Raw genomic sequence first — 13,294 nt, 5'->3', positions numbered from 1 at the left:
ATCCGAAAACAGGGCCTGTAGCCCCAACTCCGACTCCGCTCCGGTCACCATCACCACATCCGGCGAAGCTTCCGAACGCGAGACCCACCGCAAGGGCCTCCGGTCTCCCGGATCCGCAACGCAAAAACGCCCCCGGATTGTCGCCAACACCGCAGCCAGCGCCAGACGGACACGAAGAAGTCGGACTCGCCATTATTCAGCTCGCCGCCATCTTCCCCGCCCCGATGGCGCCGCCGCCGCCGTCGCCATTGTTATCTGCGTGGGAAACGAATGGGAGCGAGAAGAGGCAGGCCAGGAGGGGAGGGGTGAGGTGCGCGTATCACAACCGTTCGCTCAGGATCATATGCTAGACTGTGTAGGAGAACGAGAGGGCTCCAAAATAGTTTCGGGAATAGCAGCCCACAGAACAGTAGGCCCATGAGTAGCCCAGGCGCGTGGAGACGTGCGTGAAACGTGGGGTACAGATTAGATCGGACGACCGAAAATAGTTTGATCAGAAAAACGGACAGCGGAAAGCGCTAATTGCTGAAAGAGCTCGGTTTAGGCTGAGTTTTACTGTTCTTAATTGTCAAAATAAGCCAAAAGTGCAAAAGAACTCGTTTTGTAAAGGTAAAGGTCAACTTAGGTGGTGTTTGGTTCTCTAGTCCTAGGACTTTTTCTAGTCCCTAGGACTTTTTGAAAAAGACTCTCAAGGAGGTGCTTCTAAGGACTTTTAACAAAAAGTCTAAAAAAGTCCCATCCTGTTTGGTTTACTAGGAACTTTTTCTAGTCCCAACACAAAAAAGTCCCTGAAACCAAACACCTCCTTAACTTATTTCCACCCTCACTCCCTTCACAATAGAAAAATGATGGGGGAGGGGTCCTTCCGGCAGCTTTTCACTTAAACCCGAAGGGGTATGGGGAAATGGCACTATTGTTTGAGCATATTACAACAAAAATGCCACTGGCAGGCCCGCAGCCCCCACGCGCAAAAAAAAAAACAGCCCAGTCCCGCTCGCAACCCTCGATCCCCTTTCCTCCCCCTCGCTGACGCGAAACCCTCGCTAGGTTTCCTCCAGGCCGCCGCCGGTCCCTTGTGCGCAGCTCCTTCCGGCGACATGGCGGGCGGGTAGGGTCCCTCCTCCTCCGCTGCTCCTCCCGTTGGCGTGACCCGCCCCGCCCCCGCCCCGGTCTCCAGCAGCAGCAACAGGCCCGCCCGGCACTCTACTCCGGCGGACGCCGCCAAACTCCGGCTGGCGCCTCCTCTCCAAAATTTCATCTCCCCCTCCCGATCTAGCAAGACGCCGTCACGCGCACCGGCACACAAGGGAGAGATGATGAAGCCCGGCTCCCGCAAGCGCCGCGCCTCGCCGCCTGCGCCGTCGGCCCCCGTCACGCTGCCGCCGCCGGGCTTCGTGGCGGACAGGGAGGAGGCGGCGGCCCGCGTGGAGCGGCTTCTCCAGTACCAGTTCAACAACCGCTCCCTGCTCGAGGAGGCGCTCACCCACCAGTCCTTCGCCGCCGCCTCGTACCAGAGGCTCGAGTTCGTCGGGGACGCGGCGCTTGGCCTCGCCTTCTCCAACTTCCTCTACCTCACCAACCCCACCGTCGGCCCCGGCGCGCTCTCCACGCTCCGGGCTGCCAACATCTCCACCGAGAAGCTGGCGCGCGTCGCCGTGCGCCACGACCTCTACCCGCTGCTCCGACGCAACTGCCCTCGCCTCGATCTGTTGGTATGTGCCACTTAAGCATCCTCGGATCCTCCTCCCCTGAGTTAGAAGCCATATATTTGGGGACTCTGTTTTTATATATAGATGTTATATAAATAAATCATCCACTTTTTACTGTCCGCTCGAGCGTTTCGACGAGCTTAATTTGAGGGTAAAACATAGAGCTAAACATCTATATATAGCAACTCTCGCCACATTTTAGTTTTGATTTAGTGATGCAAGAATAAGTTTATTACTGTATTTAGCAATGCTGAAACAGGAATTGGTAAGTACTCCCGCCTCTCCATTCGGGTTCATAAGGCACAATACATTTCAATTGTTAAGTGATTGATGTTATCTCTTGGAGATGTGGATATTAGATGAACTGTTTTTCGCTACCATTGTTATGTTACTGAGTATACCTTTATGCAGGTAGGACAGTTTATCCAGTCAGTGAAACAAGAGTTAGAGGATGACCTTGGCACTACGCCCTATGGTGGCAGTGTATTTAAGGCTCCCAAGGTGCTTGCTGATATGGTTGAGGCCATTGCTGCTGCTGTCTATGTGGATTGCAACTTTAATCTTGAGAAGCTCTGGAAGGTTTGTAATTCATCTTTCATGTTATTTCCCATTCATTAATATGTTGATCTGAGGTTTCTAGAAAATAACTTAACTAATAATTCCAATCATAATACGCTGATAAAAATCTATGTAATTTTCTATGAAGAATCGTATGATTTCATTTTGGTATGACCACTCCAAAATAGCTTTACCAATAATATTTGTGAAAGTTAAAAAAAAATGGACCTCTGCTCGCTAAAACGACATATTTATTTACGAAGAGAGTAGTTCACTAGAATAATGGGTGGTGATAATGATATCACTGTTTATTATGTAGGTAACAAGGTTCCTCTTTGAGCCCATTGTCACGGCAGAAACAATAGATGAGCAACCTGTGTCTATGTTGCATGAACTGTGCCAGAAACATGGGAAAGATGTAAAATTCAAGACTTGGCAGAAGGGTGGAACAACGGTTGTAAATGTATTTGTTGGTGGGGCACTTGTTGGGATGGGGTCCTCAGAGCAGATGGTAATCGCTAAGCTCAATGCCACACGGGATGCATTAAGCAAGCTTCTTGGTGGAGGCAATCAGCAAGTCTTGACAACTGGAGTTGGCCATGGATTGGGGGTTGAGGTTGGAGAGCTTAGGGAATGCAAGCAGAAGCTTATTGAGCAGTGCAGCAGGAAGCATTGGCCAAAACCCATCTTTAAGTAAGATTCTTGACTACTCTGTCAGTTTTTAGTTTTATATATCCTGTTCATTAGTTGAACTTTTCCTGCAATGCTCCTCAGATGAGGCATCTCTTTCCCACACCTACACTACAATTGTTTGTTGATCATATATTTTGTTCTGGGCATCTTTAGAACTGTTTCACTGCTGCACATTTTATTTTGTTTCTTTATTGTAATTTCACCCTTGTTCCCATTTATCTTAGGGTAGTAACTTTTGGTCATTTCTGTTAAACAATCTTACTAGGTAAATAGTACTTTGACCTCGGTAGGTCTGGAACAGACTTGTCCAGACAATCACTCAGATGCAGTATAGAAACCACTAGTTTGGTTTGATTGCCAAACACTACAGCATGAACACGTGGGAAAGAGATACCTGATCTGAGTGATTGTCTGGACAAGTCTGGTCCAGAACTACTATTTCTGTTACAGAACCTTACTAGGTAAATAGTACTTTGACCTCGGTAGGTCACTAGGTCTGGAACATACTTGTCCAGACCATCTCAGACGCAGTATGGAAACCACTAGTTTGGTTGGGTTGCCAAACACTATAGCATGAACCCCCCCCCCCCCCCCCCCCCCACCCAAAAAAAAATTGATTACATAGTTAATTCATAATTTGTTTAGTTATATCTTCTCTGTTACCAGAAAAAGGAATTTCTGAATAACATATGTTAAAAGAAGTATAAAAGTGGAAAACAGAAGTACTCCAAATTAAACTTGTTTTGTTTCTCTTCAGACCTGATTTGCTGGGAATTCAAGCTTCACATTGCAAAGAGTAATGCCATGCTTCATAAACTAAAAAACTATCTGCTAATACCGTTGGGGAAGCTTTCATGTTGATTTAATGGTCAAACCAAAGTGATTTCTTTATTTTGTCTGAATCATGGTTGTACTATATCCCCCCCCCCCCCCCCCAGGAACTCATAAAATCAATTCATCATTCTTTGTACATTTTAGCATCTTAGTTAGTGCTAAGGCATTTCTAAAATGAAAAAAGTGTACACTTTTCAACCTTAAACTATGGCTTGAGTATGTCTTTTCAACCTAGAACTCCAAAAACGTCTAAAACACCACCTTAAGTAAAAATTGTGCACTTTTTTAGTTTCCCCCATCTTTGTGTTTCACAAAGTTATTTTGACTAAAGCGGCAGCTACTTGACATGATTATTGTATGTATGCATTGAGCAACCTTGCAGTGATCTACTATCTTAACCAATCAGAAAAATAGAAAATTTGATGGGCATATATCTTTCCTTTATCCCATTCTCTCCCATGCCCGCCGATGGTCCTTCGGGCATTGACACACTCCCTCCAGCGCTTTCGTGTTCCTTCCTAGAAGCCCATGCCCACATTTCCCCTTCCTCACTTCCTGTAACATTCATCTCCTATCTCGCTCCCATATCTGTTTTTGCGCGCCTAGCCTGCTTCATGCCGCTCCCCGCCATACACAGAAACCACCCACTCACACATCTTTCTTTCCATCCACCCATCACCATCCTTCCTCATCTTTAGTCTTTACCTTACCGTGTTCGTGTAGAGATCAATATATGGAACAAATCAAGGAAATCCTAACTTCCATATTTGTTGGCGGCCTGATCCTTCATGGTTCTTGCTCAATAGTAGTATCATTATCCCCCTTTTTTAGTAAACGATGATGCGAAAAACCCCCTTGTGAGGACCTCGCATCGCCCTCCTGGGTGGGTTGCGGGTTAGGTTTTCCCATCGCCACCACCACTCTCTTCGTGTCCTCCCGCATCGCGGTCACCGACCATCGGCCGACCCACGACGGCGGCGGGGCACTCCTCCCTCCCTCTACCCTTGCTCCTCCTCTCTGTACCTCCGCGCATGGTGTCATCAACAACGCGGTTCCGAGAGCCATGGGGTTCCACTCGGGCATGGTGGCGTGCAACTCCCCTGCTGTTGCGCGCACGGGCTAAACGTTCTTGGCCGCCGCCTCGGCCCGTCGTTGCCTTGGGATGGGAGATGCCCGCCGAGGCATGGAGGTGATGTGCATCGCTAGATCTGTCCAAGAAGGGCAGTCCATGGCCTCGTTTGTTGGCCTCTGCAGTGGAGCTGTTCTCTCCCATTGTCGGCGCGTGGGGACGATGCAGTCATGACCTCCGACCTTGGTCCGTCGGTGCTTTGGCTGGAGGGTGCTTGCCCACGCATAGAGTTGCCGCCCTCCGCTAAATCTAACCGGGAGGGTTGGTCTGCGGCCTCGTCCTGTGGCTCATACGGTGCATCTGGCGCGGCGGTTTCTTGCATGTTCACGAAGAGCTAGGCTGAGTTGCAGCTGCTGTCACACCAGTGGTTCTGTACGGTGGAGTTTGAACGCCCGGGTGGTGGCCTTGGATGGTGGGCTATGCGGTCGACTCTTCGACATGCGTCGCAACGGTGGTGTTGGGTGCTATCTTTGTCGGCGTGGCTGTGAGGGGAGTAGAAGCGGGTGGTCCTGCGTAGCTGTCGCCGTGGGTGGCAAGCCCTGATCTTTATCTAGCGCAAGTCCTTGGTTTGTTGTGGTGGGTCCTTTGTCATGATGGTCTAGTGGCTCGAATACCCTTGACAAGGTGTGTGGGAGGGGCCGAGTGAAAGCTTAGCGCCTTTGAATGCTTACCACTTGTTGCATTATCTAACTTGACATTTTGCCTAGATCAGCCCTACACAGTTGCTTCATTGTTTTTTTTTTCAGGTTAGAGAAGGAAGATGGCCCGGCACATGATAGGACATTTGTTTACTCCGTTCAGGTAGAAGCCCAAGGTGGTATTTGGGTAACTTTAAGTGATAAGATGTCAAGGGTAAAGGATGCGGAGAATTCTTGCGCGCAGAAGATGTTGGAACATCTATTGAAATTGTGAGATCCATATATTGCCCTTTGGAGAGAACATATTTCTATTTCTATCCCTTTGTGAACCTTAGGCTGAGGTTGTGTCTAGCAAAAATAATAACAATACAAAACTGTATTACATCCCTTGACAAAATTGATGATTCAAACTTTTATATGAATGTTCCTTTGCTGGAGTTAGGGATCCATGCACTTGAATCCTGACGCTACATCCTGGTGGCGACTACTAGGAAGGAGATCCTAGAAGCCCACATCGTGGTGGTGACTCTTAGCATGTAGGTGGGAGATGAGCTCAAGAGAATATAAGGAAACCGTGGTGAAGGGAGAGCCAAAGAGGTGAATGAGGATGAAGAAGGTGCACCAGGATTTTCTGATGCGGGTTCATCCTTCCATGCCGATGAAACCATATAGTTTGAAAAAGCGCTACTATGAGATTTTCATCGAAAAAAAGCAGTGGGACAGAAGTTAGCCTTCCTATTTATCTATGCACTCCGATGGTCGAGATGCAGTTGTATACTCGCCAGATTATTTTTATCCAAACAGATACTTTTTTAAAGCCATGCATATCGGTGTAGAATTCAATGTTAGACTGAAAATTTGTTTATAAGCTTGAAATAGCATGTCCATCTCGATAGTAATGACACTGGCTTCTTTTACATAAATATCACGTGGAAAATTGTAAGCATGAGAAATAAATTTCCACGTACATAAAATAAAATCAGAAAGTAACCATGAATAAATAAGTTGAATTAACAAACTATACATATCCTATGATTAGGAGATGGTATAATATTTGCCCACAACCATGGGATTGATAGTTATAAATTTTAAATATATTTTTTGGAGAGCTTAGATCAAAAGAACCTCATCCTAACTCATGTTTTTTTTATATTGTTATAGATTTGCTTATCTCGTCTGTTCAAGAAATTCTCTGGTTTGTGGTTGTTGAACTGTGCTTTTTCAACAGTTGCTTTATAAACACTCTAGGAAAATGTTAGAAGACGGGATTTTCTTCTGTTAACAAACAGCAAAATTGGCAACCCGAGTTATCGCAGCACACTCAGGTCATTTTCGATTCAGTGATTCACACAATAACAAACGAAATCTGGGCCTTGGTTCACGGTCAAAGAACTATGTGTCGACTAGCTATGTTTCTGATATACGGAAATTTAGCCACATTTTATGACAGTAATACTGAGCAGCTTTCCAACCATCTAACGCCCTGCGCGTTTCTGGCCATCCATTTTCGCGACTTGGGCAACCTTGGCCGTTAGTCTGTTGTCTACTCCGGCTTTCACCGTACATTCTGATTCCTGGGCCAAAAAGTCCTAGAGGGCTGCTTTTCCAGAGGAAAATTTGAAGCCCTATGGTAAACTAGGCGGAGGGGGGGGGGGGGGGGGGAGTGAGCTGATGTGGACGGTCGCTGCTAGAGAGAGGAGGCGATGGATTGATCGGCCCCACAGTTTAGGGCAATGAGAGCCTGTGCGGGAGATGTAGGCCGACACTATGGCTGTTTGGTTGAGCACAACTGCTCCGTTGGGATTTGAAGAACCAATCATTCTTCGGTTTCTCTGCATTCATGGCAGGTGATGTGCCCATCCTTCCGCTGCCTCGGTACAGGTACGTGTATTTATGCCCCTACCACTCTTCACTAATTCTTTCCACTCTGGCAACACAACATTCATCAGCATGGCGCTCGGCTAGGTTCCCCTATATTTCTTTCCCGTTCTTACACCAAATAATTACATTATCCTGACATCCTCTCAATCCCAAATTTTGTGCAGGTGATGCTCATACTGGTTGTGGTCAATTTATTTGGGCATCTTGGAGGCTTGTACTCCCATTTTCTTACTTCCGAAATTCTTCAACTGATAATTTCCGATGGCCTCTGACAGGTAATTACTTCAAGTGTACTGCCAGACCTTATCCTTGTTCATCCAGGTTTTTACGGCGTATGATTGCTTAGATTATATATTTTGTTGACCCCTGGATGGGAGATGAGTCTTTGTGTTTGTCATTATTTAGTATAATTTCCAATTATAATGTAATTGTCTGTGCCTGGTATTGTTGAAGCAGATTTCTTGGACTTCTCATTAGAAGTACATAATTAGAATTTAAAGTCTTGGATTCAGTCATAGTCAAGTGTGTTTGGTCAACTTGAATGATTCTTGGCATAAGCTATGCTTAGTACATGCTAACGGGGGTGTTTACTGTTTACTTTATGTATTTAGTTTCATTTTACGGAATGGCCACATGAGATTCTCCCAGAAATATATATTGGTGTGAATTTATTATGTGGTATCTATATACACAAGTTGTGCATACAAGGTGTTGTTTTTGTACTAAAAAGGAGAAAGTTGATCACCTATTTTTTATGACGGCCACCTAATATGGTGGTCAATTTTGGAAATAAGAAACACTGCTTGTTTTGAAAAGGAATCTTTTATCTTCCTAATCAGTTTTTGTGTTCCTTACTTTGTTATAGATTTGTTTTTGGTCTATTGCAGAATAGTGGCGGGGGAGCAGGCTCTGGAAGCTTGTGTATTTGGTTGGGGTTAAAATTTTGAGCACCCGAGAGGTTGAGAAGCTGCTACTAACGTGCTAATTAGCTCATGCTGTGTGCTGATTAACCTGGTGCCTTTTAGATGTTAAGCTTTTGCTGTGACCCAAGCTTATCTTTGAGCTTTCTCCTTTTGCACGACTTTAAAATCTTGGTGGAGGCTACTTCTATTGATAAATTAGTGGGAATACAGGTTTATCTGGTGTTCCAAAAATGTCCTCAATGCGTAAATTTAATTTTTGAGTGAATGATTGCTATATCGACACACATACATAACTTTTACTTATGATGACTTCCCTTCTGTCCATGCTTACCCTTTATACAAATACAATTATGTTAACGGCTTCGGTATCCCCATACATACTGTTGTCTTCTGTCCATAATATTATTTTCTCACGATTTTATTTCATTGTTGATATGATCCCTAGCATTTTATATGGCGATCCTCAATGAATTTTCTTGAGGATATTTTTTAACCGAGCTCATTTTTTTCTTTCTGATTTGATGTCTTGTCCTTCGATTCTTCTCCCTTCATGATCAGGTCTATTTGGAAAGCCTGCTCACTGATGTATTGCTTGAAGGCAAAGAAATCTTTAAGAATGTAATTCATGTATATATTTGCACTAACCTCTCGAACTATGGAATGTAATAATAAATGTTTCTGAAATTTTGCAGAAATAGTGATTTTTCACTGAGATGGTAAAAACAAAATGCACAAGTGATAGAGCATAAATGAGCTTCGGGTAAACCTGTCTGGTCTGGCACGTCAAGGTCATACTTGTACACCAGCTTCCCACCATCGTTGTTATCGCCAACAATATGAAGTGGTAAACTTTCTATCTCATTTATCTGCTTTCGTTCATAGTTTTCGCACAAATTTTTGAATTGTGATAACTCATTATCACAATTCGTCATTCTTGTTTATGCGAGTGGGTAGTGGCTATTTTCTTCCTTGTCAAAGAGCTAATCAAGCTCAGGGATTTAATTGCGATTCTTTGCCTTTTTTATTCCAATAACCGTTACGATAATTTGACATGACAAAATAACTGTGACATTATGCATCATTTGTAATTTTAGGCCTCATAGATTCACAAAAATGGTAGATCTTTGTGGACTAGTTTTTATGGTCTCTAGGCGATTGAAAAGGAATATAAGTCTAGGACGCGGAGTATGTGCACTCGAGCACACAGGCTCTCGTAATCTATCCCGTTCGGTATGGCTTCGTGATTCGTTTTTCTGAATGCACGTGACAGGTGCAGGGCCCACCAGAGAACGTGGAATTGAAACGACGTCGTGAGTTCGGGTCAGAGCCGTGGCTCGAATCGTCATTGACGTCCTGATCCGTGGATCAGTTGTGATGCTTTCCGGTAGCGACGGCAGTGGGATAGAGTAAATGCAGCCATGGGTCGATGGGAGCAGCTGTCTTCTACCTGGCGGCTCCTGTTCTTGTTCTGTCGAGAGCAGCGAGCCGGTGGAACCACCATCTCTTTAGGGTTAGGGCCTCTCTGCTCCGGTGAACATGGAGTTTTTTGATGCAGCCGATCAACAGGTACGGATCTGGCAGTGGGTGTGGTTGTTCAGCCGCGTTTTGGGTTCGTATTTCCTCAAGATCTAACCTGTATTCGGGCGTTCTGTTCATGCAGCAGAACTCTGCTAGAGGAGGTGAACGACAGCGACATACCCATGGAGCCTCTGCACTATCCTGTTAGGCCGCTGCCGGACGGGGAGGTGCCAGCGGCGACCGCCTCTAGTGCGGACGAATCTGTGCTGCGGAGGCAGGGACCTCAAGATCTAACCTGTATTCGGGCGTTCTGTTCATGCAGCAGAACTCTGCTAGAGGAGGTGAACGACAGCGACATACCCATGGAGCCTCTGCACTATCCTGTTAGGCCGCTGCCGGACGGGGAGGTGCCAGCGGCGACCGCCTCTAGTGCGGACGAATCTGTGCTGCGGAGGCAGGGACGGCAGATAAAGCTCAAGCATCTGAACACTACATAGAGCAGATTGACCGCAAGACTCCTGGGTGGATGCCAAGGTATGCATTTTTGACTGCCACATCTTTAGCTGGAAATGAAATTCTGCTCTGCTACCTGTTATGATTAGATGACATCTGAATCTGGGGTTGAAATTAGTACGTAGGTATATTTTCTTGTGGTAATGAGAGTAGTTTCTCATGCTTGAAGTGTGTCGCATGAAAAGCTTTATTACAAAATTGAGTTCTGTGCAATAATTCTGGAAATGTGGGAAGGTTAATGGGATTGTAACGTTTATGGTAGAATCCAGTTTGGTAATTTTTGTCCCCTATATGGTAATACATCATCTGTTAATCGATGGATTTATGTGAAATTACCCAGTCATCAAGTATTTTGGGGTGTTTGCTGAAGTTGGAAGACTCTGTTTTCTGTAGTAAATACTGTTATGTTCATTCAGGATCAGGATTGGTGCTGCTGCACTAGGCCGTGCCCTAATAGAATGCATGTCAGCAATGGAGAAATCAGTCCGCGGGTTTGCTGAGGATCCTGGTGATCCCCGTGACTTTGATTTTGATTGGCGACATCTGTTGGTTGGTTATCTATTTTCTCAGTGCAATCTGGGTGCTTGCAGCGGGGCATAGCATACATCTGCATCAGATCGGAACTGTCGTTTGCAAACTTAAAAGGTTAGAAGTTAGAACACCCAGATTAAATGGATCATCGAATACGGCACATCTGACGTGAAAACTAAAAATTACCGTGCAATTCGACTATGACGTGACGCTCGTCCCAATGTCAGTTGCCATAGTTATCATCCTTCTGATGCTTGTCTGATCGAAGACGCTTATCCGAGGAAGGACATCATGCTGCTTGTTGAACATCCCAAGTCAATGTTGTCAAGAAAGAATATGTGAAAAGTGAAAACATAAATAAATCTATCGTCAATAAAAGCCACAACCCCTGACGAGATACATAACATGTTAAAGAAACTGACCTGCAAGAACAAATGACAACCAACTAAATTATTTTTGGGTTGTTTGCCAACATGTCCTTAAGCCGTTGATCTGCCTAGAAGAGGCACTCAACCACATACTCGCACCAATTGAATTGTGAGATTGTCTCTGTGTTGGCAAGTGCACCACAGTAGTCTATGGTAGCATAATCATATTTTGTTGTTGGCACCAAAACATGGCCCGTTACGAAAATGACGAATGCAATCTGGAAACAGTCCATTTCTTGAAACTTTAGAATTTTGCATATCACTACCATTTTTTCATTTGAATATAGAATATACATTTGGTGATTCCCCGTAGATTCTTTGGACAGTATAATATAGTATACACATGGTGACTTGGTAGCTTAGGCAGACTGTACTTGATGACCCCAAATAATCCAAAAAGAGCAACGAGAATGTAAAATTTATGCACTTACATCGACTGAAATTTGGCAGTCCCTAAATTTTGACTTGAATGCATTTGGAAGGGGAATATTTGTTTTCTACCATGGACGGGACCAAAATAAGGCAGTAACAAAAGTAAATAAGTGCTCTGAAAATTGGTTTTGCTCGTATGTAACTTCTGTTTGGTCAACTAGATCATCCAGTGGTATCTTTAAGTCCCAGTCCCAGGTCTCGGGTCCTAGTTCAGTAAACCAGAAATACAGCTTGGGTTATTTACTTACTGCCAATTTGATTTGTAGGGAGTCTGCCAATTGATTTCCAAAACCTTGAATCTTTGATGTATAGATGGTTTGGATGGTTATTTTGCTTTTCTATGAAATATGATACTACTAGCTGGAATTCAATGCTTATGATTTTCATTATATTATAGAAGAGGGGAGACTAATCCATATACTTGCTGTGGTCAATTAAGTCAACAGCCTTCAGTTAATGTGTACTCTTGCGTTGAAGCCAGTCGTTTATCTTCTCATTTTCTTCATCAAAATCAATTCTACTCTGAAACATATCTGGCTATTACTGACGCCATGGGTGAAGGAAGTAGGACAGGAAAAAACTTGGGGATTCAGTATATGTTACATTCCAGTTTAACATAAACGGTAATCGCTTTCACGTCATGATTTTCTCTCTAGTCTCTACCTATTTGTAATTAGTACTTCTTTGTTAAACAGCAGCGCAATCTGACTTCCAATTTTTTTGTTTTGTTGCAGCATGGATGGAAGGTAATCTCCACAGGTTTGGAGTGATGGAGTTCTTTCAGTTGTTTGTCTTTTGCTTGGTCTGATTCAATGGGTAGCTAAAGCTTCTTTTTTTTGCTTGGTATGATTGAATGGGTAGCTAAAGCTTCAGTTATCGCAGTTATCGGTCTTTTTGCTGGACTAATTAAGTAGATAGCTACCTTGTATGATGAAAATTTCAGACTTCTTGCGGTGTGTGGCCACACTTTTGTGCTGAACAAACTTATCATGCATGGATATCGCATCTATCTATGTCTCAATATACTGAAACGTGAGTTTATTAAATGGTAGAACGTGCATTTCTTTCCTCGCTATGTTTTGAACAGATAATGTACTGCCTAATGTGTCAGACAACATTGAGTTCATGGTTTTTTTTTGAAAAAAATAAATTTTCTGTGTGTATTTCTTTTCCGCCTGCTAGTGGGATTTATTGCAGGCCCTAGCCGATTTGATATGCCGCGTGTACAACGTCCACTGTATAAAATTCTTTTTCATAGCTGTAGCAACTAAAATCGTAATACTGGAAGCATAATTTATTGCTGAACACATGACTGATTACAAAGGATTCAACCTAAGATCATTCGCATATCTGACGTCCATGATAAACCAGGCAAAACAGCAGACAAGCCCTAAGCATAGTGAGAGCCTCTAACTATTCTGCGTCTATTGGTCTTATCTGCTAAGCAGATGAACTACTATCATGAGAGCCGGCCACTAACATAAACACTGCGACCAACAGGTTGGCA

General features: G+C 44.3%; 1 protein-coding gene across 25 annotated transcripts; it reads left to right on the top strand.

The window, feature by feature from the left end:
- The first annotated feature begins 966 nt into the window (after positions 1–966).
- LOC123164865 (ribonuclease 3-like protein 2) lies at positions 967–12,833 on the top strand. 25 transcript variants are annotated; one of them, XR_006482678.1, is made up of 12 exons: positions 970–1,712; positions 2,121–2,288; positions 2,587–2,960; positions 5,670–5,831; positions 6,723–7,442; positions 7,607–7,717; positions 8,330–9,209; positions 9,636–9,931; positions 10,026–10,417; positions 10,813–11,041; positions 12,227–12,410; positions 12,522–12,833. XR_006482678.1 is itself a non-coding variant. In XM_044582470.1 (4 exons), exons 1-4 carry the CDS (start codon positions 1,314–1,316, stop codon positions 5,833–5,835), a joined length of 1,107 nt encoding a protein of 368 aa, XP_044438405.1. In that variant the 5' UTR covers positions 972–1,313; the 3' UTR covers positions 5,836–6,008. The 25 variants fall into 25 exon arrangements, 1 of the variants encoding a protein (XP_044438405.1); XR_006482666.1 differs by having other exon boundaries at positions 8,308–8,400; positions 8,924–8,983; positions 9,058–9,209; positions 10,026–12,410; XR_006482670.1 differs by having other exon boundaries at positions 8,924–8,983; positions 9,058–9,209; positions 10,026–12,410.
- Positions 12,834–13,294: the final 461 nt, after the last annotated feature.

The sequence above is a fragment of the Triticum aestivum genome, chromosome 7D (assembly GCF_018294505.1).
Source record: "Triticum aestivum cultivar Chinese Spring chromosome 7D, IWGSC CS RefSeq v2.1, whole genome shotgun sequence".
In the NCBI taxonomy this organism is placed as follows: domain Eukaryota; kingdom Viridiplantae; phylum Streptophyta; class Magnoliopsida; order Poales; family Poaceae; genus Triticum; species Triticum aestivum.
Note: the sequence above shows the minus strand (reverse complement) of the source record. Positions and strands in the feature narration are given on the sequence as shown.